This window comes from Rhinolophus sinicus, linkage group LG06 (assembly GCF_036562045.2).
Source record: "Rhinolophus sinicus isolate RSC01 linkage group LG06, ASM3656204v1, whole genome shotgun sequence".
Classification (NCBI taxonomy): Eukaryota; Metazoa; Chordata; class Mammalia; order Chiroptera; family Rhinolophidae; genus Rhinolophus; species Rhinolophus sinicus.
The window spans coordinates 138,090,467-138,118,242 of record NC_133756.1 but is presented as its reverse complement, the minus strand read 5'-3'; the positions used below and the strand labels follow the sequence as shown (position 1 = coordinate 138,118,242).

General features: G+C 35.9%; 1 protein-coding gene across 2 annotated transcripts in view; it reads right to left on the bottom strand.

Moving 5' to 3' along the window:
* Positions 1-27,776, bottom strand: part of ANO3 (anoctamin 3) — a 331,459-nt gene that overhangs the window by 239,901 nt on the left and 63,782 nt on the right. For both annotated transcript variants that reach the window (XM_074336148.1, XM_074336149.1), the window contains exon 2: positions 2,094-2,165. In XM_074336148.1, the coding sequence (XP_074192249.1) occupies positions 2,094-2,165 (72 nt within the window). The remainder of the gene's footprint in view (positions 1-2,093; positions 2,166-27,776) is intronic.

Here is a 27,776-nt window from a genome sequence, read left to right as displayed (position 1 = left end):
ACATGGGCAGAACAAATGAATAATTTCTTTTTGTTTGTTTCCAAAGAAGACTTACTAATTGCCAACAGGTACAGGAAAATATGCTCACCATAACTAATCATCAGGGAAATACAAATCAAAACCACAATGAGATACCACCTTATACCAGTTAGAATGGATATTATCAAAAAGACAAGAGACAGCATCTGTTGGAGAGGCTGTGGAGAAAAGAGAACTCTTGTGCACTGTTGGTTGAAATGTAAATTGGCAAAATTACTATGGAAACAGTGTGGAGGTTGCTTAAAAAAGTAAAAAAAAAAAAAAAAAAAAAAAAATAGAACTACCATAGATCCAGCAATCCCACTTCTGGGTATATGTCCAAAGGAAATGAAAACAGGTTATCAAAAACACACCTGCATCCCCATGTTCATGCAGTATTATCCACAATAGCCAAGACATGGAAACAACTTAAGTCTCCATCAGTGGATGAATGCACAAAGAAAGTATGGTATATATACACAAAATGGAATGTTATTCCATCATAAAAAATAGGAAAATCCTGTCCTTGTGATAAGATGGGTAGACCTTGAGGACATTATGCTAAATGAAATGAATCAGACAGAGAGAAAGGTCAAATACTACGTATATGTTCTCACTAATATGTAGAATCTAAAAAAGCCAAACTCATAGAAACAGAGAGTAAAGTGGTCGTTACCAGTGGCTGGGGGTGGGGGAAATGGGGAGATGTTGGTCAAAGGGTACAAACTTCCAACTATAAGACGAATAAGTTCTGGGGACCCAACGTATAGCATGGTGACTATAATTAATAACACTGTATGTATTATATACTTAGAAGTTATTAAGAGTAAATCTTAAAAGTTTTCACTACAAAAAAAGGTAATTATGTGAAGGGATGGAGGTGTTAAGTAACCGTATTATATAACCTTTTGTAATACATGCATATATTGCATTTCACAATATTCACACATATTAAATCATCACATATTACACCTTAAACTTACATATATTATAAGTCAATAAACCTGGAATACAATAATACTAATACAATTTTTCTTATGTTATGGAAAACAGGACTGCTTTGGGGACTAGCAGTCATAGCATATATCCAGGACATATATTTCCCAAAACACACACAGTCACACCACACACACTGGCAAGTAGATTCTAATCCAAAGATTTTTGTCAAGCCTAGAATCAAGGCAAGGTAATGATATGAAAAGCATCACAGCCTAAAAGCACTAGGCTGTGATGGCTGAATGTACTCAACCCCATTCGGTGTTGGAACAGGGGGATCTCTTGGGTCAGAGTAAATTTTTCGATATAAAGCTCTGCAATAAATATTGCCAATGTTTGCCTCTGTGTTTTTATGCTGTCTTGTTTAACCCATCTACTTTCTGAACGATCTATTCTCTGTCTAACCCTGACAATTTAATTAACTTTATTAACCAACAGCTTTGTTTTACCTCTTGATTTTTAGACCTCAAAAAAGAGCTGATTGCTAAGTATATTTTGCATTATTTGATTTCATCTATTGTGTGTTGGTTTATTGCTAACTTTTAAAGGTTTTTAGGGCAGTTTGCTGTTAGATTATATATATATATAAATTATATTATATATATATATATAAATTATATTATATATATTATATATATAAATAAATTAAACAATGACCATATAAAAGCTACACTAAATAACTTTTATGGAAAGTTATAAGTAAATGTATATTAAATGATCTGCACAGTGGTATTTGCTGATTAATTTATTAATGGTGAGATTACCATTATTATTTTATAATGTAAATACTTTTTTAAAAAACAAGTGGTGAAAAGGTGTTTGTATGTAAGATCTTGCATTAGACATTTGTAAGTACATGCGATTTCACTAGAAGCATAGAATAAAACTAAATAAATTGCAGACGTGAATACGCTTTGCTGATTGCATGATGAAGTAGTGTCACATTGACAATAATATGAATATGATGCTGCAAACTTGTGTTAAATTTTCACACTCCATAAAGACTGTAGAGTTGCTACTCCATTTTACTGAAGAGTGAAGTTGGTAGGATTGCCTGAAACTCCATCCTAAAAACTCACCTTCATTATATATGCCATTGGCAGCCCACACACTCCTCTCAAGTTCAGGATGAGATGAGCCCTTTTGCAAGTCTGTGAGAGGGAACAAAAGAACAAGAAAAAAATTGCTTAGAAACTCAGTGGACTAGAAAGACAGTAGAAAATTACTGTGAAAAAGAGCTTTTCATGCTGACTATAGCTGCTGTAAAACTAATATCTGGTACAGGTCAAAATTAGTTACGAAGTAGTGTGTAGGAAGACACAACTTTCAGTTAATTATATTAGAATCTAAGCAGGTGGGTAGGTTTTATTTGCTGTTATGCAAGCTGATTTAGTTGTCATCTTTCAAAGAGCCTAGAATGGCTAGATTTTCCAATTACATTTTCCCTGGGTGAATAACACACTCTTTAATATCCTGCCCACCCAAACTCAACAGCTGTTATCTTTCCCTTTGCTCACTCCCTGCCCTTCTTTGTAGCCATGCTAAATCATCTGAATTCCCTGAACCTCCACCTTCTTGCCTCTGGAATTTTGCTCAATCTGTTCTCTGTGCCTAGAATGCCTTACCTACCCACCAGGTCAATGGAAAACCTATTCCTCTATTAAGATTTAATTCTAAGGCTGCTTTCAAAGGTACTTTCTTAAGTGACCTCCATTGAGAATAATCATTCCTTTTAAATAAGCATTCCTACAAAAATGTTTCCAAGCCTCAAAAGAAACCTAATAGGATGTAATGGCTATTATATTCCATCACTCTAGCTACGTGATCTTGGGGAGATTAAGGTCTCTGACTTCATATATTTTTTTCTTCTGCAATTAGGAATAATAGCAAATACCTTGCAATATTGTTGTACAAATTAGAGTTTGTGCATGTTAATTAGCATTTGTGTATGTTACATCCCTGGCATAAGTCTTAGTTCATAGCAATTATTCAATAAGCAATAGCAATCAACACCTTCTATGCATTTAATTTATCTATATGCCTCCCTCATCAGATAATTTTTTCCTTGAAGGTAGATACCATGTCTTTGAATTCATCTCTATATCCTTATCCCGATTCTCAATCTATTAATGTTTGTCACAGTGCCCTGTATTTAGCAAGCTTTTTATTTTTTATTTCAATAAAATTTGCCTATTCAGTTATTATATTATAAAGGTAACTTCATATTTTACTAGCATGTCAACTGAATGAAATTGGTTTTATACAGTAACAGATACAAAACAACCATTCTATAATTTGTCTATTATTTTGATTCTGAAGTTTGAATATTCTTATAAGGGCATAAGCTTGAGAAACGTAATGATCAGCAGATAAACACACAATGCAGTCTATTTTATAACTATAGAGCCTGTACTACAATAGTAGAGAATATTTGATAGTATGTTGTATGAAACACCTTTAAATATCAGTTTATAGATCATAAACTAAAAGAGACTTGGAAACTATCTAATCCAACCTTACTTATTTCACAGATGAACAAACTGATACCCAGTGTGTGTTAGGAGCTTTTTAGGAGATATACAGCTTGGAAATCACAGAGCAGAGGCTTGAGACCAGATTTCTTCATTATTCTCTCTTACCTAGCACTTCTATGTCTTTATAGAAGGATATTCAGATTTGTCAATTATGCTATTAATACGATAGGATAGATACAATTATTCTGGGGAGACAAAGACCAGATTTTTTTTTTCAGAATGGTCATGATAATTTTGAGCTGAATATTTTCAGGTAAAGATAGAATTTAAGCTGCGCTTCAAAAGTTCAGTAAGTCTTCACTTAATGTCACTGATGGGCTCTGCCACATTAAGTAAAACAACATATAATGAAACCCAACTTACCATGGGCTAATTGATATAAACAAGAGTGAAATTCTTATGGCATCTCATCAATGTTATAATGCAACAACTCTGAACAGAAATTATTTGAGGATCTGCTATGTAAAGGATTTTGATAGACCAAGTATTTTATAAGGGTACTTCATTGAGAAATGATGAGTGATGATGTGGAAGGAGAACAGACAAAGGCTTTGTGAGAGAAAGAAGAGGAAGACAGGGTTGGAGAAGTCTGTTTACAGAACTCCAGATGAAGTGCAGAGAACGGCATAATTACAAGGAAGCTGAGAAAGGTGTCCAACCCAATCATGTGATGGACGACAAAACAGAAACACCTTGACTTTTACACTAGTGTCATTATCTATATCCACAGGATATTGAGGAATAGACCCTAATGACTGAAAGTAAATTGTAGCAAGATTAGTCTGGTAATCACGTATAGAATATTATGGAAAAGTCATAGTATAGATCCCCGCAGATCATTCAGAAATCCTTAAACTTAGGTTGAAGCTCCAATCCTGGTTATAGCTTTAGAAAGTAAAATATATAAGTAACATTACAAAAGAAATATCAGAATTCAACAGTTGGCTGAAGATTAAAGGGAAGAGATATAAATTAAAACAAAACAAAACAACAACAACAAAAAACACATTGTTTGTACTAAACTTTCAAGCTCAGGAGACCTGACAAATATTTTCCATTGACCAAGTTAGGGAAGCAGGGAGAAAGTTCAGGCTGGTGTGAGATATGATAGGCCGTTTCAGTTTGGAACAATTCAGTACCTGTTTATAAACAACCACTCTGTAATTTGTAATCTGTCAGGAGACTGAGAAAGAGTTACGGTAGGAGACATTGATTGAGATGCTATGTGCACAAAGGTCGGAACTGAACCTATATAGGAGTAATCAGCTCTTGGGAGAGAAAAATAGGAAGAAAAAAGTACAAGAGGCCAAGAGATTCTTAGCCAATACTAACAGTTGATTGGCAGAAAAAAGAAAGGAAACCAGTGAGGAAGTGAAGAGCTACAACGGGAGTATTTCAATGGGAAATATGAGCTTTTCAGCTCTATCTTGGGGATATACTATATTCTAAATGTAGTTGGGGAGGTTGTCCATTATGTATATCACTTACAAAGTGCTGCTTTTTGTGTTAACATGTGTATCTGGCTAAATAGTTCATATCTTGTATCAAAACAGTTATAAAAAGTTCAACAGGGTTGGCCAGGTGGCTCAGGTGGTTGGAGGGCCGGGCTCCTAATGGGGAGGTTGCAGGTTCCATTCCCGCATGGGCCAGTGAACTGCGCCCTCTACAGCTAAGATTGTGAACAATGGCTCTCCCTGGAGCTGGGCTGCCGTGAGCAGCCAGAGGTCAGCGTGAGCTGCCATGGGCTACCATATGCTGCCATAGGCTGCTGTGTGCCAGTGTGAGTGGGCAGCAGCCAGCATGAGTGGCTGGCAGCCGGCAAGAGCTACTGTGAGCTGCTGTGAGCAGCCAAGCGATGACCGGCAATCAACTGCCTCAGCTGGGGGAGCGCAAAACTCCTAATACCAGCATGGGCCAGGGAGCTGTGTCCTACACAACTAGAATGAGAAACAATGGCTTGAACCAGAGTGGGCAAGGAGGGGGGGAGGGAGGAAAAGGGATGGAGGAGGAAGGGGGAAAAAAGTTCAATAAAGAAATTTGAAAAAGAGAGTTACATTACACTAGTTCATCCTCAGAAACACAAAAGTGAATTGAAATATTTAAATTTTGGTTTCTAAGTAAAAGTCTTTCCAGACTACTTGTTAAATATTAGATATCAAATTTGCTATTGCTGTGAAATCCCTCTTTTTTCAGGATTTATGACTAAGGCAGAAATTAGGTTCGTAGTCTGACTCAGTGGAAAAACGTGTACTAGTCTGGTTCAATCACTTAAATAAATTGACAAACATGGACACCAATATCATCAGAGGAGCTACATATCATCTTGAAAGAGATAGGGTAAGGGAGGGCAGGCAGCCTCAGAAGTTTAAATAAAAATGTTGAGCCTTTTCAATGTTGCTTGCAACCACTAACTGCTTCAAAGAATGATTACTTCTAAACCACACTGACTCATCAATGCTGAAACATGGCTTAATCTACAATTGTTTTTCTTGATTAGGATTAAAGTTCTTGGAATTTTTATTTATTTATTATTTTTTCTTTTCAAAATGAATGTAATAGGAGAGGGAATTTTTTGTTTTGATTTTTCTTTTTGACTTTGTGTACACTCTCTTATTTCTTTTTTTTTAAATGACTTAAGAGTTGTTCCTTTTTTGTTTTGTTTTGGTTTTGTTTTTGATATTACTGTTTGAAAGGCCAGGGGGATATGAATGAAAATACATGTGTTGTCATTGACTTTATGGTCAAATCTGAAACAAAAATAGTGTCAAAATCTAGACCTGAGAGATTCAATCTGCTATGTTTGAAATAAATATGAACCTTAAAAAATATTAATGAATCAGTTAAAGATAAAAGTGAGTCATGATCAACAGTAACCTTGGGAAGTTCACTTTTCCTTAATTTCTGTCTCTGTATATGAGGGGATTCAATTGGATTTATCTAAAGTCCTTTCTCTCTTTAAAATATTAAGTAGTTTCCAAATTATTGAACTGAGATAATAAGTTTCTAATAAACCTTCTGTAACCTGATTTTCCACATAATTATAATATAGCTATGGATATGGGTATGGTATATATAATATGACATGGGTAAGATATTAAACATAAGCATTAGTTTTGAGTAAAATAGATTTTCCCAAAAAGGTAATTTATAGGAGGCTTAAAGACAAATATAGATATATGCCATGAGGGAAATAAATACACAATTTAGGAAATATAAGAAGGCAAAAGTTCTGCTTGTAGGTAGGAAAGCTTTTAAGAGATGGGGAAAGAAGAGTAGATGGTAGATTAGCTGAAAGACAGTAGTGTGTGTGTGTGTGTGTGTGTGTGTGTGTGTGTGTGTTGCAAACATTATATAGAAATGTGAAGATAACATAAAAAATAGAGGTTTTTAAGCACTCATGAAACAAACACTCAGAGTGGGTATTTTGTTGTTTTGATTGGTTGGAACTGTATAGCAATTCCATCCACTGCAACTCAAAGGTCACAGCAATTACTCAAAACGTCAGTACAGATCAGGGTACATCACCAGGCTGGCAGTAAGATGCAGCCCTAGGATTTCGTCTTTATGGGCCAAATAAATGTATTTCTAAGCATATTTTCTGACTACAAACCAGTAAAATCAGAAATTAATTATGAAAGTTTATAAAAATCAAATCTTAACAATTGAATGAAAGAGGAAATCAAGACAATTACAGATTCCAATTATCCTTAATATATATAAAGAGATTGTTCTTGACACGGAGCGTGAAACCTTACTAAGTGCACATTAGAAAAAAAAAATGCTATTAGATTGAAAATATTTCTATAAACATTGATAATAGCCAGGGTTGACAATGTGTAGAGAAATGGGTGCTGTCATATCCTCTTGATAAGATTTTAAACTGGAAATACATTTGGAGGTCAATCTAGCAGTAAAGACTTAAATCACATATTCACTGTATATCTACAATTCCACTTCCAGGATTGTCTCTTACTGAAATACATTAAAAAAGCCAAAAGATAGATGCACAGTGATGTTTACTACTGTAGGGTGTATGACATTAAAAAATTGAAAAAAAATCCTAAAAAAATATTCTATGTCAAATTTTTATAATCCTATGAAGCCGGTAAAATGAATGAGGTAGATTTATACTGATATGGAAACATATTATACATTCTTAAGTGAAAAAACAAGTTTCAAAAGCTATTATATTATGACTCATTTACAGTCAACCGTGTTGCATGTATTTATCCATACTACATAAATTGGAAAGGCTAAGGAAAATTTTATGCATTAAACAGCAACAGTGGTGAACTGTGATGAGTTGCTTTGGGAGGTAATAGAGGAAATAGCATTTTATTAAATGTATATGTATATATTTACCTTTTTAAATGAGTGTTTGCAATTTGGGGAAATGTATTTCAAATAATAAAATAATTTAACCTGAGTTTAATGAGTAAAAAAGTAATGCTGCATTATTGTTCCTCATTGGCAACTACTTATGTATTACATATGAATCCTGAACTCTAACGCATCACATAGAGGTTAATCTACGTTGGCCACTGCTGCATGTACTCAAGCATGCTATATAAAAAGTGACCAGCTTAACTTCCAAGAAAGACTAAATAGACAGCCTGATTTTCTAAAAGCAATCTTAAAATATGAAAATATTAAAAATTATGTAAATACTAAAAATTGTTAATCCTCACCAGTAACCGAAAAAATAAAAAGAATACGGCATCATTCAACAAACATATTATAAAAACTAAAATTAATAATTAATATTTGTGAGGGTTTGATCACAAGACCTTTGCTGGCGGCAATTTTTTGCATGCTATCATCACAATTTTATTAATACATGCACATGTCCATACAAAAGCAGAAAGTAAATATTACATACTGTTAAAAGTACTCATTTCCAAATAGAAGCAGTCTAGACTTGTTCTTTTTTTCTGACTTTAAATATATTCCAGCATTGGTACATTGTTACCTGTATTACTTCTATAGTGAGATAAATTAAAAAAAAAAAAAATTTGAAAGTAGAATTTGTTTAAAGTCCTTAGCTCATTCACTGGCATAATCAGAGGTATTTTGACTTTTTCCATTCCCTTTTTAAATTTTTTAATGAACTCCTGTACCTTTCCACTTCTATATGAAGGAAACGTTCTCCTCACTTTTCCAAAGATTGGGATAACATTCAGTTTGCACAGAAGGAATTATGTGAGGCAGACACCATGCAATGACTGGCAGACTGGATCTTAGCAGGTACTTTCACAGCCTCTGCCCAGTACCTGGAGCTTCGCAGGGATGAGTCAACAGTCTCTCCTCCACTGTGCAATTTGTGATATTCATCACTCTATACCACGTGTTACCATGAACATTCTTCTAACCGATGCATATTATGGGGCTTAAAAATGAGATGAGAAGGAAATGGTCTACCTCAGTCTCACTTTAAGCCTACTTCTTTCCCTTTAAATCTGCCTCAGTGGGGGTAAAATAAACAGTCTATGCTGCAAGGCATTGAAGGGTCTTTTCAAATATAAGTGCGCAAACATCTTTTGTCTGAAACTTTCAGTCTTCTTTCTCTCCACTCCCCCCATATAGCATCACATGTTTTTAGAATGATAAAGCCCAAAAGATATTCGATCATCTAGTCTAGCAGTTTTAAAGTCATGACCCTCGAGGCACTTGGGTCCCGTGTAGCTGTCTCAAGGAAACTTAGGAAGGTGGGGAGTGTGTTGAAATAGTGGCCCACTGAGCCATTCTAGCTCCGATTTACATTAAAAACAAAATGCACTTTACTTCCATTTCTCAGGCAGCCTGAATGCTGTTTTTCTTTTTCTTTTTGATGTTTAACCCCTCATTCAAGCCCATTTTATTCATTTAGTAGGTTAAGAAACTAGAGGCCCAGAAGGCTCAGTTACTTAACCAAGGTTACCAGGCTATTCATGAAATAGGACTAGATTCAGGTATGTGGATTTTTAATTCCAAATGGAAGTTAGAAAGCTAATCACAGGGGTAACCATCTGTAATTTGTGATTTTCCATGGGTTGCTATATCTTGTGAAACTCATATTACAAAGAGGCAGTTAAAAAAATAAAGAGGTAACCAGGCAACAGTAGTGCCATTTTCCTAACAATGATAAGAGGGATACTATGCAAAAATAGGTTACTTTTGCTTCAGCTGATGTGTTGAGTATATAAGGGAAGATAGGTTCAGCTTCTGTTTGTAATTGGCTCAAAACTTTTTCTACACACGTTTGGCAGAAGGATATCTATAATGAAAGCTCCTTGCTGTTCGCTCCTGCACTATGGCCAAAATCTGAACAATACCCTCTGGCCCTGTAATAACATGAGGCAGAGTCTCATGTGTGATCTGGCTCTGAAGAAAACAAATAAGGTCAAGCTTAATTGGAAAATTCTATGAGAATTGTATAGAATCTTGTGTACCATGGGCCAATCCTTCTCCTCTGAGTTTTAGTTTCCCTATATGTAATGTGAGGGATGGGATTGATTGTCAAAATAATTTTCAATTTTTACATACTTGGTTATGTTTGTTGAGTGTGCTGCTCTTTTTTCGTATTTTTGTTTGTTTTTAAAATCAGGATCAATGTTGAGAGGAGGAAAAGCCAAAAGGAAGAAAAATATTAGCAGTTGCCTTAGAGACATAGTATCGAGCTTTTGCATTCTTTCTTTTTTTTTTTTAAATACCATCTCTGATAGAGCTGTAACATGACCATAATGATTACTTAAAAAAGCTTTTGATCAGAATAGAGGAGATGCAAAACAATTTCCTTTTAAATATGATGTGTGTGTGTGTGTGTGTGTGTGTGTGTGTGTGTGTGTGACACCTAAAGCACCTACTCCATCTACTCCATACTTATACCTGGGCAGTTAAACCACAACTGGGGGTAAAAACATGCCAAAATGAAGACTGATCTTCAAATTCGTTACAACAACCTTAGGTGGGTACTTAGTGCTGCCTACCAGTCAAAATATATTTCTCTGGTTGCCTTATTTTCCTATTCTCCCATAAGACTATTTCATATTTTATTCCCTGACTCAGACTCTTGTCTTCCAACACCTCCTTCATCAAAATCATCATTCTTAGCTGATGATTTTGCTGCATATTTCACTGAGAAGATGAAAGCAATCTGAAGAAAATTTCCACAGCTCCCACCTACTTACCAGCATCTGTACTCATATATTCTGACTTCCTGCCTGATATGCACATAAACTAACTGCACTCCCAACTAAGCCCATCTCCTCTAGTAACACAGTAGTTTCCATCCCTCTCAGCTACCTCAGGATATCAGCCCAATAATCCCCCATGTTCTCTCCTTACAGAATCAAAACCAGTTTCCGCAACTCCCTCTAGTTGATAACTGTCATCAACATTTGTATGAGATTAAATTAAAACATGCTGTTTTAATTCACATATATATATATATATATATATATATATATATATATATATATGTGTGTGTGTGTGTGTGTGTATACATCTATCTATATCTATATCTATACATCTATCTCTATCTCTATCTCTATCTAGAGAGAAATCTCTTTTGATACTAGTTCTCCTGGTGGTTTCCTCTCAATTTATGTGTTCCTTTTTGCTCCAAAATTCCACAAAAGTAGGCTCAATAGTCACTCTTTCTAATTCTTCTTCTTAAGTCTTCTACAATAAGGATTGTTTTGTTGTTGTTGTTGTCTCCATAAGTTTTCTGAGATTATCAAAGTCACCAATGATCTCTTCATTGTCAAAGTCAATGGGAAATTCTTAGCCTCCAGCTTATTTGACATATTAGGGGCATTTGACATAATTGCTTGTGCTTTACTCCATGATGCCTTTTTCTCAGTTGGCTTCCTGGGAGCCACAATGTCTTGGCTCTTCTCCAACCCCACTAGATGCTCCTTTCAGTCTCCTTTGGGAATTCCTCTCATCTCTTGACATGTTAACTCTGGAAAGGATCATGGTTACATTTTTGCACCTTTTCTTCTTTATTCTTATTCCCTTCCCTTGGTGATCTCATCCTGTCTCATGGTTTTAAATATTATAGATATAGATGTAGATGTAGATGTAGATGTAGACGTAGACGTAGACGTAGATGTAGATGTAGATATAGATATAGATGTAGATATAGCTATATCTCCTAAACGCATATCTTCAGTCCAGATATCTCTCCCTAACTCCCTAACTCCGGGAATTTATATTACACACCTGCCTTCTTCACATTCCCCTTGATCTGAAAGAATCATATTCAAACTCAACATGCCCAAATTAACTTTCTAATATGTGCTCCCAGACAAAATTCACCCATTCCTCTCTCTCATAACACGCATTCAATCCACTTTCAAAATATGTCCAGAATCTAACCTTATGACTTCTCACCATCTCCACTGCTACAAGTCTCCTAATTGGTCTCTCTATTGTTATCATTGCCCAGAATGAAGATAGGTTTGAGACTGGGAGTGAACAGACATGAATTTAAAATAAAATCCAGCTATTATGACTCATTTGCTTGAAACTCTTCATTCAATGAACTCCCATTTCACTCAGAGTAAAATCCCAAGTCCTTGAAATTATTATATCACAACAAGCCCTACTAAACGAAATAATCTTGCTTGGCATTGCAGCTATGAAAAACCTTATGTTTCAGGAAGAGTTTTTCCATATCTCCCCGTTTCCACATGGAGAAACTTCAGTACAGTACACTTCTGATTTTTCTTCCCTTTGGGAAAAGTTTAGTTTTTCTTCCCCTGGGTAATATGATTTCCAAGTTTGGGGAAAAAAGGAGCTAGGAATGCTTGGTTCATCAATTTCTTCTTTCTTTTCTATTTTAGTATGTTCCCCTCTCTCCTGCCACATAATATGTTCTATCTGATGCTATGGGGGTTACCTGAGGTTTCCGAGCTATGTCAGTTACTTGATGGGTTGGTGTCAGATTCAGAAGGAGAAGGAATTGGGCAAGCTCATTTGGCTACACATCAAAGTCCCATTCTTTTAGCTTTCATTAATTATACAGCTGACCTTTTGATATCCAAAGCACTCTATTTCTCAACTGTTTCAGAATTCAGGCAGAGAAGAGAGAGAGGTGATATCTATGGAGTTCATTAAAAGCCCAACATGTTCAAGGATTGAGATACTAGTTTCTAAGATTCCCATTCTTGCATGTATAGTTTGAGGGCAGGAGGGTTTAGTGGAAAAATATGGGGGATCTGTGGTCAGACTGCCTTGTTTGTAATGTCAGACTGCCTTGCTTACAATGTGTTATTTCCTGACTATCACCCTGAGTCAAGTTACTCATGTCTCTCAGCCTCTCTTCCATGATCTACACAATGGCCTGAATGACTCCCTCATTGCATTGTTGTGGAGTTAAAAGAAATAATATATATGGAATGCCTAGAAGGTAACCTGGAACAAATGTATACTCAAAATTACTGTCTTCCCCTTATATCAACAATCTATTGAATAAGTGATTAAAGTAAAGTAAGAAATAATAAGATTTACCAGAAGTCATGAGAAAGTTCTTTATGACCAACAAAATGAGTGGCAGCAGCATTTCAAGGAAAATGACCAGTCTTTTATATTGAAGGGAAAGCAAAATGAATGATCTTGAAAAATTGATGTAGACTAGTAAAAAAAAAAAAGTACCAGTAAATCTGTCCAAAATTTCCACATTAGCTAACATAGGTGGAATAAGAGGTCCCTTGATTCATCCAGCTCACTGCCTGTGTTCTGCGTAATTACAAGTTTTTATGGCTTCTGCAAGGATGTTGTTGATCATTAGATGTCAACAAACCAGTATCTGTCTGTGTGAGGACAGTGACACTAACTGGTTATTTCTGATATTGACAGAAACACTACTAAAAAATATCTCCTTATAAGCTAAATTTAAAATGTTCCTTGTAGATGTCAGCAAGGTGAAAAGGGAATACCCAAGGGTATTTTAGGTAACAAAAGGAAGTACTTAAATACTAGGGGATAAAAAGGAATTCACATGTATAATAGTTGAGGCACTGGGGGATGTTTGGCCAGAAAAAAGAAGCAGCCAGTAACTCTATCTTTAAATTATAGGAAGTAAACTCAAATTAATTCCTAAAGAATACCTTGTAAATATATAGACCGACATAATTTTAAGACGTATCCAATATAGAATGAGCTGTCTTGGTTGTAGCTCCCTATCTCTAGAGATACCAAAATATATTTTGGTCCTTAATTGTAATAGTCCTAGAGAGGATTCATGCATAACTTTAGGAATTCTAGATGATCGTTACAAGGGTTCCAGCTTCTAGTTCCTGATACTCAAGGGCTCTGAGCAAACCCACGTTTACCTGCCTTAGAACCTAATAATATTTCTCACAGTAAAATCTGGTTACTTTGTTCATATGTAAATTATGAAAACCTTTTTAAATTGTTAAGGCCCTATTTGTTTTGGAAATAGCACTTGTCACATCAGTGTCTTTACTATCATTCACCAATGATAATTGCTCACTGCAGTGACATATAATAGAAGCATCCACAACTTCTCACCTACGGGATGATTTTTAATCATAAAACACAAAAATAACAAGAAGGACCGACCCCTTCTCTACTCAAACTTTAACCTCAGTAAAACCTATCTCATGGTAAAACCAATCTCAGGCTTAAAAAGGAATTCAATCTGTGTAACTGGTAGGACTCGACCTTGAGAGCATATTAACTTTTTTCTCTCCCAATTAGACTGATAAAAGAGAAACATGATTTAAATTTCAGTGACTTTAATATGCTGCTTAATATTATTCACCCCTCAAAGAATTAAAGGGAGGGTCAATTAATCTAGGGCCAGGGGCAGCATTGGCATCTCATGTAGACATTTTCTCATCTCTTATTTTAGAAATGTTTTCATTCAGTGACTCATAAAGAAACTGCTAACTTGACCTAGGCAGTAGTGTTTTAAAAAACTCATTCATGTAATGAGAGCTCATTTTCTTTAGATACTAAGAACATTTTTATATACAGAGGGTGCCAAGAAGATGTATACACATTTTAAGAAAGGAAAAAAAAAAAACTATTAAAATTGTAATACTCAATATATACTGATAACAAAAGATGAATACAAGTCATGTTTGACTTTTGCAATTACAGGAGGTGCTCAAAGTGAAACTATCAGCATCCAGACATTTCTGATTATGGCGAATATTGTTTGGTAGACTTCTGTGGCGAGCGTGTCAACTGTTCCAACACCACAGCAGAAGAAGGGCTTGTTGCTGTGCGAGGCCTCTGGATCTTCCCTTGTGCACATCACACACAGTACCATGCATCTCAAACTTATCACGAATGTGTGCAATTGTTAGGCGTGTTGGAGGTTCTGTTCCAATACTCACACCTCCATTGTCGTTGTGCTTCCATGACATTCTCGAATTTCAAATACCACTTCAAAATGGTCTTGCGCTCCTCAAGTGACAACTGTGCTTCCACCATTTTCTTTGACTATCCTTCCTGTCACATGGTGACGCTTGCATTCATTTGATTAACACCATCTTTTGAGCGAACTTTATACTTTATTCAACTTTGAAAAGTAATACATATGACATCTCTTAAAATGTGTATACATTTTTTTTGGCACTCCCAGTATATGTGTGTAAACACACACACACACACACACACACACACATAATCCTAAGGAACACACTAAGAAACTATTATTACTTATATATGAATTCAACATGTTTGCAGGATACAATATAGAAAAATAAATTGTATTTTTATGCACTAACAATAAATGTCTGGAAATGAAACGAAGAAAACCATTCCATTAACAACAGCGTCAGCAATTATATAATACTTAGGCATAAATTTAACAAAAGAATAATTATCTTGCTATATCTTCAAATTTATACTATGAAAAGCACAAACACTGCTGAAGGAAATTAATGATCACCAAAGTAAACGCAAATTTCTTGTTCGTGGTTCAAAACAATGTTGTTAAGATGGCAATACTCTCCATATTGATCTAGAATTTCAAAGCAATATACAATTTCAACATTCCTACTAGTGTGTATGAAAGAGAGAGAGAGAGAGTCAGAAACTGACAAGTCCATTTCAAAATTCACATGGAAATGAAAGGGACCCAGTATAATCAAAACGATCTTGAAAAAGAAGAACAAACTAGAAGACTCAAACTTCTGAATATCAAAGTTCAGTCCAAAGCTACAGAAATGAAGACATTGTAGGTGGCATAGGGATAGACATAAAAATTAATGGAATAGAATCAAGAGTCTAGAAATCAACCTTTATCTTAATGGTAATTTTTTTTTTTTCAACAAAAGTGTCAAGACAATTCAGTGGGGAGAATATTCAAAAAATTGTGCTTGAACAACTGGATATACACATGAAAAAATATAAAGGTAGATTCCTCCTTTATTTCATAGATAAAATTAACTTAAACTGGACCACAGAACTAAGAGCTAAAACTATAAAACTTTTAGAAGACACATTGAGTAAATGTTTGTGATTTGGGATTAGACAATGAATCTTAGGTATGATATCAAAAGCACATGTGACAAAAGAACACTAGATAATGTTGAATTTGTCAAGATTCAAAGATTTTTAATTTCCAAGCACATTAACAAGGCAGTGGAAAGATAACCCCAGAGAAAGGAGAAAATATTGGCAAACTACATATTGGTTGAGAAACCTGTCTTCACAAAATATAAAGAATACTTAAAATTCAACATTTTAGGAGCTCTGTACCAATCATGGAGAGGAAAACCCACCCATACTTCCTGGTACTCTTACTATGGTGAGACTTTCAGGCTACACCCAACACTTACTGAATCACAACATGTATTTTAACAATATCCCAGGGTTTGTTGCTATAACATAAAGGTTCAGGAAACACTACACTACACCGATGATTTTCAGAATTGACTGCACATTGGAATCACTTGGAAAATTTTAAAAATGACTAATGCCTGACTTTCAAACCCAACAATTCTGATTTGATTAGTATGAAGTGTGGCCTGAACACCTGAGACTATTAACATTTTCTCAAATTATTTCAATGTGTAGCCAGAATTCCCAACCACTGAGCCAAATACTGACACGTCGCAGGCCTGCCTTTACATCAAAATATAATAATTTATTTCATGTGCTCTGAATACAAAAATGTTAAGATCTATCAAATACACATACTTTGTGGTTAAGAAAGTTTTCTTCGTCGGATTGTATCGTCATATTCTGTTTTCAGAGATCCATGGGCTATTTCTCCCACTGTAATTTCAGGATGTGGCGAAGTGACCTGCTTATTTTCAGATGGGCAACAGCAGGTTGATTTCCCAGCAGGCTGAGCTAATAGCCATCTGTTAGGATGGAACAGTGCCGATTCAAAAGGTGGTATTTGCTACTCTATCTGACATCAGGAGGCAACAGATGAAATCCAAGGACCTTTTAGAACTCACAACACCTTATGTGTCAGATCTCTGAGAGGAAGTCAATCCCAAGTTAGAATCACATGCTTCCCTGGAAAGGCACTCATCTATTAATGCCTTAGGGACTCCACTTTGATTGATGCCTGTGTCATTCATGCCTTCCATGGACCACTGCTGTGCTGCTGCTACTGTCCTCAGGCAGCATTTTGTGGTTTGGCACATAACAAAGGGTGGGAACCCCAGGGTTGCCCTGTTTTGCATGCATCCAAAACCAACACTTTAGATCTAATAGAAATGATTACATATGATTGTATATGCAAAGTGATTAGCAGGTCAACTGGCACCCAAATGGTTGTTACAATTGTTGTTATGTTTATGCTTATTTTGGGTTATTTATTAAGTTGGAGATATTTACCCTATATGACTCGAGTGCTCTGAAAACTCGCTATGGTAGAAAAACTTTATATTCAGTAATGTATTCCCTTAAGGAAAAACATTCTTAAATATTTATTAAATATTCACGTAAAATAAAAAATAAATAAAAACAGCACAGAAAATAAGATGGACCAATGTGATTTTATACATCTTAAGGTATTAACAGCGGTTTCTATTAAATCTTATGCAACCTTATATGCTTTACTTACTAAAACATTTTCAGATTCTTCCTCCAGCACCAGTTTAAACTAGATGCTTTGTTGCCAATTACGTAAAGGATAAGAGTTTCTCTATTTTTCCCTTCATTTCCTACATTTTCTCCTTTCAAAATGTTTTGATCCAGACTCTAGGCTTTTGCACAAAATATGCATACGACTTTCTAAAAGGTAACAAAGTGAACTTCATTAAGTTTATGGGTGACTAATGGGTCCTAACTTTCCATAGTCACCAGTGAAAATAAAACGCATCGTGGTCGCGCCCTCTAGTGGAAATTCTGAAGGCAAGTCGGCTCTAACAGAATAGATCTCCGTTTCATAAGCTTCACTATCGTTCTTAGAGACCAACTAGTCCAAACCTCCCAGAACTTAGTGGGAGGAAGGAAGATCAGTATTTAAAATGTGAATTTCTTAAAGCAATACATCCAGGAATAAATTGATTTATAGTCTTCCATTTCTGAAGGATAGGAGAGAAGTTAAACTCTCATTATTCACTTTGATATACTAATGAACATAAAAACACTTAACAGGGTTGCTTCAAGGATTAATGTGTTTCTCCCCCAATCTTTCTCCACATCAGTAAAAGGGTGCGGCATAAAGGAATCAAATTTGAATCCTCTTTCTTCTGTACTTGGCCTCACATTCTCCTCACCAGCAATTACCATGTGTTTATGCCACTCCGCTCCATCTGCAATCTACTATCTAGTGCAAGCCACCATCATCGCTTACCCATACTGTTGGATCAATCTTCCCTCTACTGTGTTCATATGCTCCATGCTGCACACAGTAGACTGAATGGAAAGTATGTCATGTAAGCCTGATACAACCCTGAAATTGCTTCCACTGTACTTAGAACCCTCTTGGCCTTGGCCTCCAAGAAGGCAGTGAGCTAGGAGCTGTGTGTGCCACCCACGTCACATCATGCCACCCACCTATCCACTGAATTTAACACAATGCTTTTCTCTAAGTTGCCCAAATAGGTCATGATCTTTAATTCTCAGGGTCTTTGCACAAACTGATCCCACCCCCTGAACATACTTTTCTCATTTTTGTCTTGTGTTTGCTTCTGTCTCATCTTTCAGGTCTCAGCTTAAGCAGCAATTTAGAGATCTCTATATTTAGAGTTAGTCCCCAAATTATCAATTTTCTTTCTCATAGCACCCCATTTATTTCCTTCAGAACAGTCATGACAATTTGTAATTTTGTTAGTTTAATTGTATATTATCTGTGTATTAATTAATTATCTATTTAATTGTTTATTATCCCCCATTAGAATTTAAGGTACTGGGTCTGTCTTTTTGATGATTAGATTTGTAGTATCCTACAGAATCGGTATTTATTGAAGAGATTTGAAGATGGATTCATTTTTATAAACTTACTTGGCGCAGGTTGGCCTGAGTAGTCCCTCACTAAATGTCAATCCTTTTCTCTTTCCAGGAAGATATGGGCTCTATTAGTTCACATTTGTAGTAGCAATTATGAGCTAGTCTTATGTTGAACTAATTGTTAAGTCCTTTAAGTAATTAATTAAAGACATGGTGTTTCTGCTCTTGCTTACAAAACAAATTTATAGTGAAGATAGTACATTTTAAGCACCAGGATCCTTCTTTTCCCCAGGACCTTCCAAGACCAAGAAAGGGACCCTAGAAATATGCTCATTTTATCGTATATTTTTTTTAGTTTTTAAGATATGGTTATGCTAACAGAATGGTACACGAGTGACATCGGTTCAAAGAGGGTTGAAGAGTAGCTCCTGCACAAGAAAATGTGAAATACAATGACATCACACAGCTCATATATGAAGGGAAATTGAAAGAGGACTTCGCGTATTTCACAGAAATCCTAAAAATCTTCATGGCAATATTAATAACAACTTGTGAAACAAACAAAATTAAAAAAAAATAACAATTGAAAATATTTGATTAACCATTTTGGAGAAAGCAATGACTTGTATTTCAATTTTTTTTCTGTAGAAAATGTTATAGAAGTGTATTAAAATATTCAAAGAGCATGTAGTCAAAATGTAAGAAAAGTATTACAAAATCATGACCAGTAGTTACTTAAGACATACTAGTGTGTTATTTTTCTGGATTTTGTGACTTTTTTTGACATTTAAAAAATGTATAATTTGAATTATATTTATTTTCTCATTCACTTTCTATTTATATATTTGCAATTTTGCTTTTTTTTTTTTGAAATGCCCCAACTCCACAAATTATAAGCTACTGGGGCTTCATGAAACCGTAATTTTCCTCTGATGCATCATTGAAGTGATACATAGTAAGTATTGTTTTCAACTGGATAGATTGGGGTTATATTCTTGTGTTTTCAATTTTATTTAGTTATCTTAATCAACTTTTATTTTAATGCCATGAAAGTGATTTATATAAAGCCAGGATTAATAGATTAAACCTCTTAAATATATATATATATATATATATATATATATATATATATATATACACACACACACACACACACACACACACACACATACATACACACACATATGTATGTATACATATTATCTTGTCTTTTTCAGGAAAGACTAAATACTCATGATAATATTTTAAATGTGGAGAACAAATACAACAAAAGAACATATTTGGGGGAAAAGAAGTATCCAAGAGTGAAATTACTTTGCAGAGCACACACTATGGGGGGATCTAATTTCATTAGAAATTAGCCACAAATTTGTCTCTGAGTTTCCTGCCAACAAATATAAAAAGATAAACACAGACACAGGAATCAGATAATCTATTAAAGAAAAAATAATTGAACAAACCCTGAAAACCTGTTTGCTTAGGAAACGCACAGTCAGCTCGATTCCTGAATCTCAGATATATGTGCTTCTTTCGTATCTTCTGAGAACCCTCCATGATGATATGAACAGCAGTGTCAACTATATTTTCAATTGAAAACAAGGAGTTTCAGAAATTTTTGTCTAACACCCTGTAATTCAGGCTGATGGCATAATAGCAAAGTGAAATACAGAAAATAAGAGTTCTATTGACGGCTAAAGTATTTAGACCCAAACCCTGCTTCACAGTTTGGTGCTGCCAATATTAATTCTACAATAGGTTAAACAGTGTGTAGATGCAGAGTAACGATTTTAACGGGTTTTTTTTTTTTTTTCTTGGGCATAGGAGGATATGAATTATGACTAATCTAGGTAGTTCTTATCATGGCTGAGCTAGGTATCTTAAGATGGACCTGAGCTGGACTGGGCCAGACATCTTCCAAAAGCTATGAGAACCAGAAGGAAAGCGTCTGCCGGACTATAAAGTCTTCTTCGTTCTAGTTGTAGGAGTGCCATTCAAGGACAAAGAGCAAAGCTACGTCTCTTCAAGCAACATTTGCATGATCCTATCAGCACATAACCTAGTTCTTATCTTTATAGTTCTATGTAATCTATTTTTTTTTAAAGATTTTATTGGGGAGGGGGAACAGGATTTTATTGTGGAACAGTGTGTACTTCCAGGACTTTCTTCCAAGTCAAGTTGTTGTCCTTTCAATCTTAGTTGTGGAGGGTGCTATTCAGCTTCAAGTTGTTGTCCTTTCAATCTTAGTTGTGGAGGGCGCAGCTCAGCTCCAGGTCCAGTTGCCATTGCTAGTTGCAGGGGGTGCAGCCCACCATCCCTTATGGGACTCGGGACTCGAGGGATTGAACTGGCAACCTTGTGGTTGAGAGCCCACTGGCCCATGTGGGAATCGAACCTGCAGCCTTCGGAGTTAGAAGCACGGAGCTCTAACCGCCTGAGCCACCAGGCCGGCCCCTATGTAATCTTTTGCTGAACATAAAATAATTCATGCTTTCCTGCCAAAACATTTTGATGAAATCCCCTATAAACATTTTTGGCTGACCTTTACTTTCCCAAGTGAAAATTACTATAGTGGAGTAAAAAAGCTATTTCCGTGTTTCCCCCAAAATAAGACCGGGTTTTATATTAATTTTTGCTCCAAAAGACGCATTAGGGTTCATGTTCCGGGGACATCATCCTGAAAAATCATGCTAGGGCTTATTTTCCGGTTAGGTCTTATTTTCGGGGAAACACGGTATACATAATTACTCAAGCGTATCTTTGCCAAATTTTAGTTTTCTAAAGCTTAAAGTTTGCCATAATGTTTTAAACTAAGTGTGAAGAGAAATCTCAAGTCATCTGAGGTGGAGTTTGGACATAGTATAAACTAATAACAATTTGGGAGTAGGGTCCCTTTAGTCTATTTTCATCATTTTAGTTTTTTGATTTTCCTATTCTCACTAGGAGCTCAGATTAGATTAGAAATATTCCAAAGATGAATATGAGGAGCAACTAACTATTTTCCTATTAATTCTCTCAGTCATCCATTGCTTTAACAGAAGCCAACTGAGTGCCGGTTATAGTATTATATATACCTGAAGTTGCTGAAGCCTGTCTGCCTGTCATTCATATGTCAGCTATATGACCTTGGACAAGTTACGTAGTCTTTTGAGATCTTTCTTCATCTGCCAAATGGAGATAATCATGTTAATTATTTCGTAGGATTATATTAAGAATTAAACGAGTCACTATACAAAAGTTCTTTGAACAGTGTTTGGTACATAGTAAAGTATTATTACTCTAGGTGCCAAGTGCTGGGGATAAAACAATGCTGAGACAGATATTATACATGTTCTTACTGCTTTGGGCAGGCACAAACATGAGCCTGTCAGATCTCCGACTCCAGGGAGCATGAATAACTGGCTGCCCAGTTGCTGTGTTCTAAAATCTATGACCGTTTAGTGAAGAGGGAGGCTTGTCAGCTGCTCCCTGCCGATAATTGAGTGTAGCAGGGATATTATGGAAGCGCCGTTCCTTCTGACAGATGATGCTGATTCCAGGACAGATCAGTGGTGACCAGGGTTTAAGAATGGTGAAAGGTGTGTGTGTGGGGGTGGGGGGTGGGGGGTGGAGTTGGCGTGAATGTGACTATAAAAAGGTAGCACAAGAGAAATCTTTGTGATAATATTATAGTTCTATATCTTGATTTCAGTAGTGATTATTATGTGGTGCAAAAGTAATTGCGGTTTAAAAGGTTGAAAATAAGTGCAAAGACCATAATTACTTTTGCATCAACCTAATACAACTCTACACATGTGTGATAACAGTACTTAGAACTACACATACATTCTGTATCAATGTAAGTTTCCTGATTTTGATATTATACTATAATTCTATAAGAAGTAACAACTGGGGAAGTTGTCATAAAAATGACAAAAATGACAGAGTAAGGGCCGCCCCCCCAAAAAAAAAAAAAAATCCCTCTGTCATAAAACCAATGAGAAAACTGGCAAACAATGTCAGAATTAAAATTTTCAGAACTTTGGAAATCAACCAACGACTTAGAGCAATACAAGGAGAGTTTTTCAAGAAAAATGGCTGAATTTCATTAAGAATAGGAAGCTTTAGGGTGTCTTGACTTCCTCTATTCCCATCCCATTCTCATGCTGCCCGGTATCCTTAAAATACAACAGTCCAAAATCACAGTGAAAATCAGCAGCATGACAGCCACTAGAGGGCGGCAGAATGGGGTTGCAGCTCCTTTAAAGCTTCATTCCCAGACAACTGTCATTACTTGACCTGTCTAGTTGTTTCTGGGAAGACCCCCTTGCAAGGTTGTCTTGATCTGACGTGACTGTGACTCAGAGCTTGCACATTGCAAAAAGACTAATGATATACCGTATCTTTTCACGTACTTTTTAAACATTTGTATCTCTTCTTTGAGAAATGTCTGTTCAAGTCCTTTGCCCATTATTTATTTATTTATTTTTAATTGGGTTGTTTGCCTTTTTGTTGTTACATTGTAGGAGAGTTCTTTATATAATCTGGAAATGAAATCCTTTTCAGAAAGATGAGTTGAAAAGTTCTTTACAGTTCTGGATCCACCGGACAAATTTTAATTCAAACACTGTTTTGCTTAGAACAAAAAAAGCAATTTAGAGAGGCAGCAGTCTGGTAAGATATCTATTTATGTGAACTATTTGTGTCACAACATTATTTTCAATGTTATAATAAATCTGACTTAGGCAAAATTGTGAAGCACCTTTAATTTCTCAGTTTGCAGACCTGATTATTTCTCACCATTTGAACAGAACTAGCTGCGACAGGGACCCGTAGACAAATACCTCAGAGACTCCAGGGATGAAGTATGTATTTTCTCTCTCTTGGATTATTGCAGTGGTCACCGGGCCTTCTTTCTTGCCTCCAATTTCTCCCCTATTCAGTCCATCCTACACACAAAGTTGCCTCTTTCCACAACATTGAAACTTTCCTAAACTAGCCATTGGGTGGCATATGATGATTGCTAAGAATGAGAACATAAAGATAGGAAAGTAGAGATATCTACATAGCAACTTGTGTTATAAAAGGGTCCTAGTGTACAAGTCCCAAGATATAGTGCCCACATAACACACACACACACACACACACACACACACACACACACACACACACACAGAGTCTTGACCTTAGTTTGGGTTCCTCCAGAAGAAGACTGAGACAAAACTTCAAATGCAAGTAGTTAGTTTGGTAAGTGCAAAGTATACTAATACAGAAGTAGGGAGATGATATAGGGAAAACACAAAATAAAGAATAGTAACCTAGAAAGTTACTACTGTGAGTAATTGGAGTTCACTCCACTGGGGAGCTCTGCGACACCAGGGCAAAATTCAATTATCTCAGAATTAGGATACCTGAGGTACAAACCAGCCATGGTATTTTTATGTCAACTATTGAGGATTATCTATTGATGGCTGCTTGCTTGCTTGCTGCTTTAGCCCAGTTAAGAAAAATAAATAGTAAAGAGTAAGGATAAATAGTAAAATATTTATAATAAATGATGACTCTTTGGATGCCATAAAGGTAGAAAACCCAATCTTAACTGGATTACATTCCAAAATATGTTCTACTGAGTCATGACCTAATTTATATTCTCAACAATATCACCAACACACCAACTTCTCTGCCTCTCTGCTGTTATCATAGTGTTGACTTCATATGGTAGCAAGACAGTGGTAGAAGTTCCATCCCTTACATCTTTCCAGATTCATAATTAGTGGAAAAGTACAAGTCTCTTTTCCAGGAGAATTAGCAACGATCTTGAGTCAATGACCAAGTCCATTCTTGAGTCAATGACCAAGGCCAGAGAACATAATGTTCTCACTAGTCAGATCTAAACCACTCACTGGAAGCACTTGGGAGTGCGTGGAAGCCCAGGAAGAGCATCTGGGAGTTGTTACTCTAATGATGGCAATGGGAGTCATTACTCAGATAATGGGAATGGACACTGGGCTGTGATAATGACAGATAACACTGACAATGTCTTAGAAGGAAAAACCATAGACAGAATTAAGTTCAGAGTACGTTCACCAGTTTATGCCTGAAAACACAATGGAGATTACTCATGTATTAAGTCAATCTTTCATTTATAGAAATGACTTACCTGAGGATGTTTCAGATCGCAGGCACACTACTGCAATTTAAGCAGATCCTCAAAAACTCACTTTACTGGACTAAAAGACGATGTAGTAGAATGTTCAAGGTATGATTGGGAAAAGGAAGGATCAGGCAAGTTTTACAGAGAAGATAATATTTAAGTCAAGAAAAAGGAATTTTTGTGTTTGGAAAAATCTTTGAAGGAGAGAAGGAAGAAAGAAGGTAAGAGGCATTTCAAGTAGAAAGAAGAGAATGTGGAAAGGCACAGAAGTATGAATGGATATAACATCTAGATGTGTGTAGTTTGATTTGGCTAAAAATCTCAGAATTCAAAATGAAGGAGTAGCAAAATATTAAAAAGATGGTTTTGATCTAAATTGTGGAAGCTTTACTTATGTTATCCTAAGAAGTTTATACTTTAACTTACTGGCAATAAGGATCTTGTCAGGGTTTTTTTAACAGAGAGGTTAGATGTTGAGATGAAAATTCAGACATCCTGGGAATCATATTAATTCCTTTATATTAATCACAATGAGATATCTTAGAATACAATCTATCTGTGCAAAAGTCTAGATATACTAGCATCGACAATTCTATCTTTCAAGTTGCTCCCTCCTCCATTTATATGATGGCAATAGCCTTTTCCTGAACACTCATACACACTCTTAAGGCATTAGGTAATAACTGCTTATTTTTATTGAAATGCTGTCTGTGTGTCAGCTCATCCAAAACAATACTATGAGAAAAATCCTCACACCAAGAACATTAATATTTGGTGAAATTGAGAGATACCGTGTTTCCCTGAAAATAAGACCTAACTGAAAAATAAGCCGTAGTATGATTTTTCATGATGCTCATAATAAAAAATAAGCCCTAATGCGTCTTTTAGAGCAAAAATTAATATAAGACCCGGTCTTATTTTTGGGGAAATACGGTTTCTGTTTTTCATGCAGATTGATTTTTCTTTCTTTTTTTTCCTTGATAACATGGGTGGATTTATTTTATAAGATTTGAGCGCAAACTTGAAAACAAGAACAAAGCTCTTGTACTTTCTGTTAAAATGATTGCAGGATTGTGACTTAGATTTTTGGATTGATTTGTTTCTGACTTAAATTATTCCCCACACCATAAGTGAAGGCGGAACCAAACCCCTGCAGCGCAATTTAAACAGCGTCCACTAGAGGGCAAGCTTACCGCGCACCGTGAGCAGCTAGCAAACAGCTTTAATTCAGAGCATGATGGAGCAACAAAGGTGACCTCGACCTCATCAGAGGTTAGCGAGGGCCCATTATGGTAAAAGAAGAGGTCAGTCTATCAAGTGACAGAGATGAAATATCATTGGAGTGACTTTGAAGCCAAGTTGACCAATGATACCCATCAAAACCCAAAAGTAATGAAAACCAGAGAGGCGGAGTGTCACTTTGAGGGAGATGACTTTTAGAGGAAGGAGGTGGTGAGACAGGTGAACCAATTTTACCTTTACACGAGAGAGGTAGGGGTATTTTTCAAACACATTAAATTGGCTACTGAAAACGTATTCTAACCTGGTGTAATCCTAACAGAAATAGAACAGAATGGGAAGTGCCATTTTAACCGAAAATAATGGCTAAAATATGACTGCTCAGGGGCACCCATCTTATGAGAACAGGTTTGTTGGGAAACGGATCCCCATTTGAATATAAGCATGACCATACTAATGAGGCAGACAGCTGCATTTCAAATTAAAATCTTGAATTGTTTTTGGAAAGAGATAAAAGTTGTAAGTTATACAAACATCAAATTTGCCAGTACAAATGAAGCCAGAGTTTCTTGAAGGGGGACTGATGGGCCATCTGCCTCAGAATCATCTGGGCTCCCATCCAAGAAACAAAAACTTACAGACACAAATAATAGGTCAGCGGTTACCAAAGGGTAAGGGGCTAGAAGGGCAATACCGTTCTTCCCTGAAAATAAGACGTAACCAGAAAACAAGCCCTAGCATGATTTTTCAGGATGACATCCCTTGAACATAAGTCCTAATGCATCTTTTGGAGCAAAAATTAATATAAGACCCGGTCTTATTTTCGGGGAAACCAGATGAGAGTAAAAGGGATCAAATATATGGTGATGGAAGGAGAACTGATTTAGGGTGGTGAACACATAACATGACATACAGATGATGTAATACAGAATTGTACAGTTGACACCTATGTAAATTTACTAACAACTGTCACCCCAATAAACTTTAATTAAAAAAAAAGGAATCATCTGGGCTTAGAGGCTAAAATTTTAATTCCAAGTTTCCCTCCCAGATCGTTCTAATCAGAATTTCTGAGCTGAGGTCTAGGCATTTGCATGGTTGATAAGATCCTTATATGATTCTTTTCATTTGCAGTGATATTTGAGGACAAAAAAGTGTGACATCACTTGGGATACCTGACTGAAACCTGTGTTAGGCACTTTCGTTGGGTCAGGCTCTTGAGGGTAGCTAGGTAAGGGTCATCTGTTTCTCACATACAAATACACACTTTTATACAGCAGGCAAAGCCTCCCTTGTGTGTAGCACTTCTATTTGGTCACAAACTCTGTGAAGCATTGTATGTACATTATTGTCTTTTAATCTCCCTCAAACTGGTAAAGAAGATACTGTTATTCCCTTTTACAAATCAGAGAGAACACCACTTCAGAGAGGTTAACTGATGCATTAAGATCCTGCATTCAGAAAGCAATCCAACCAGAATTAAAATCAAT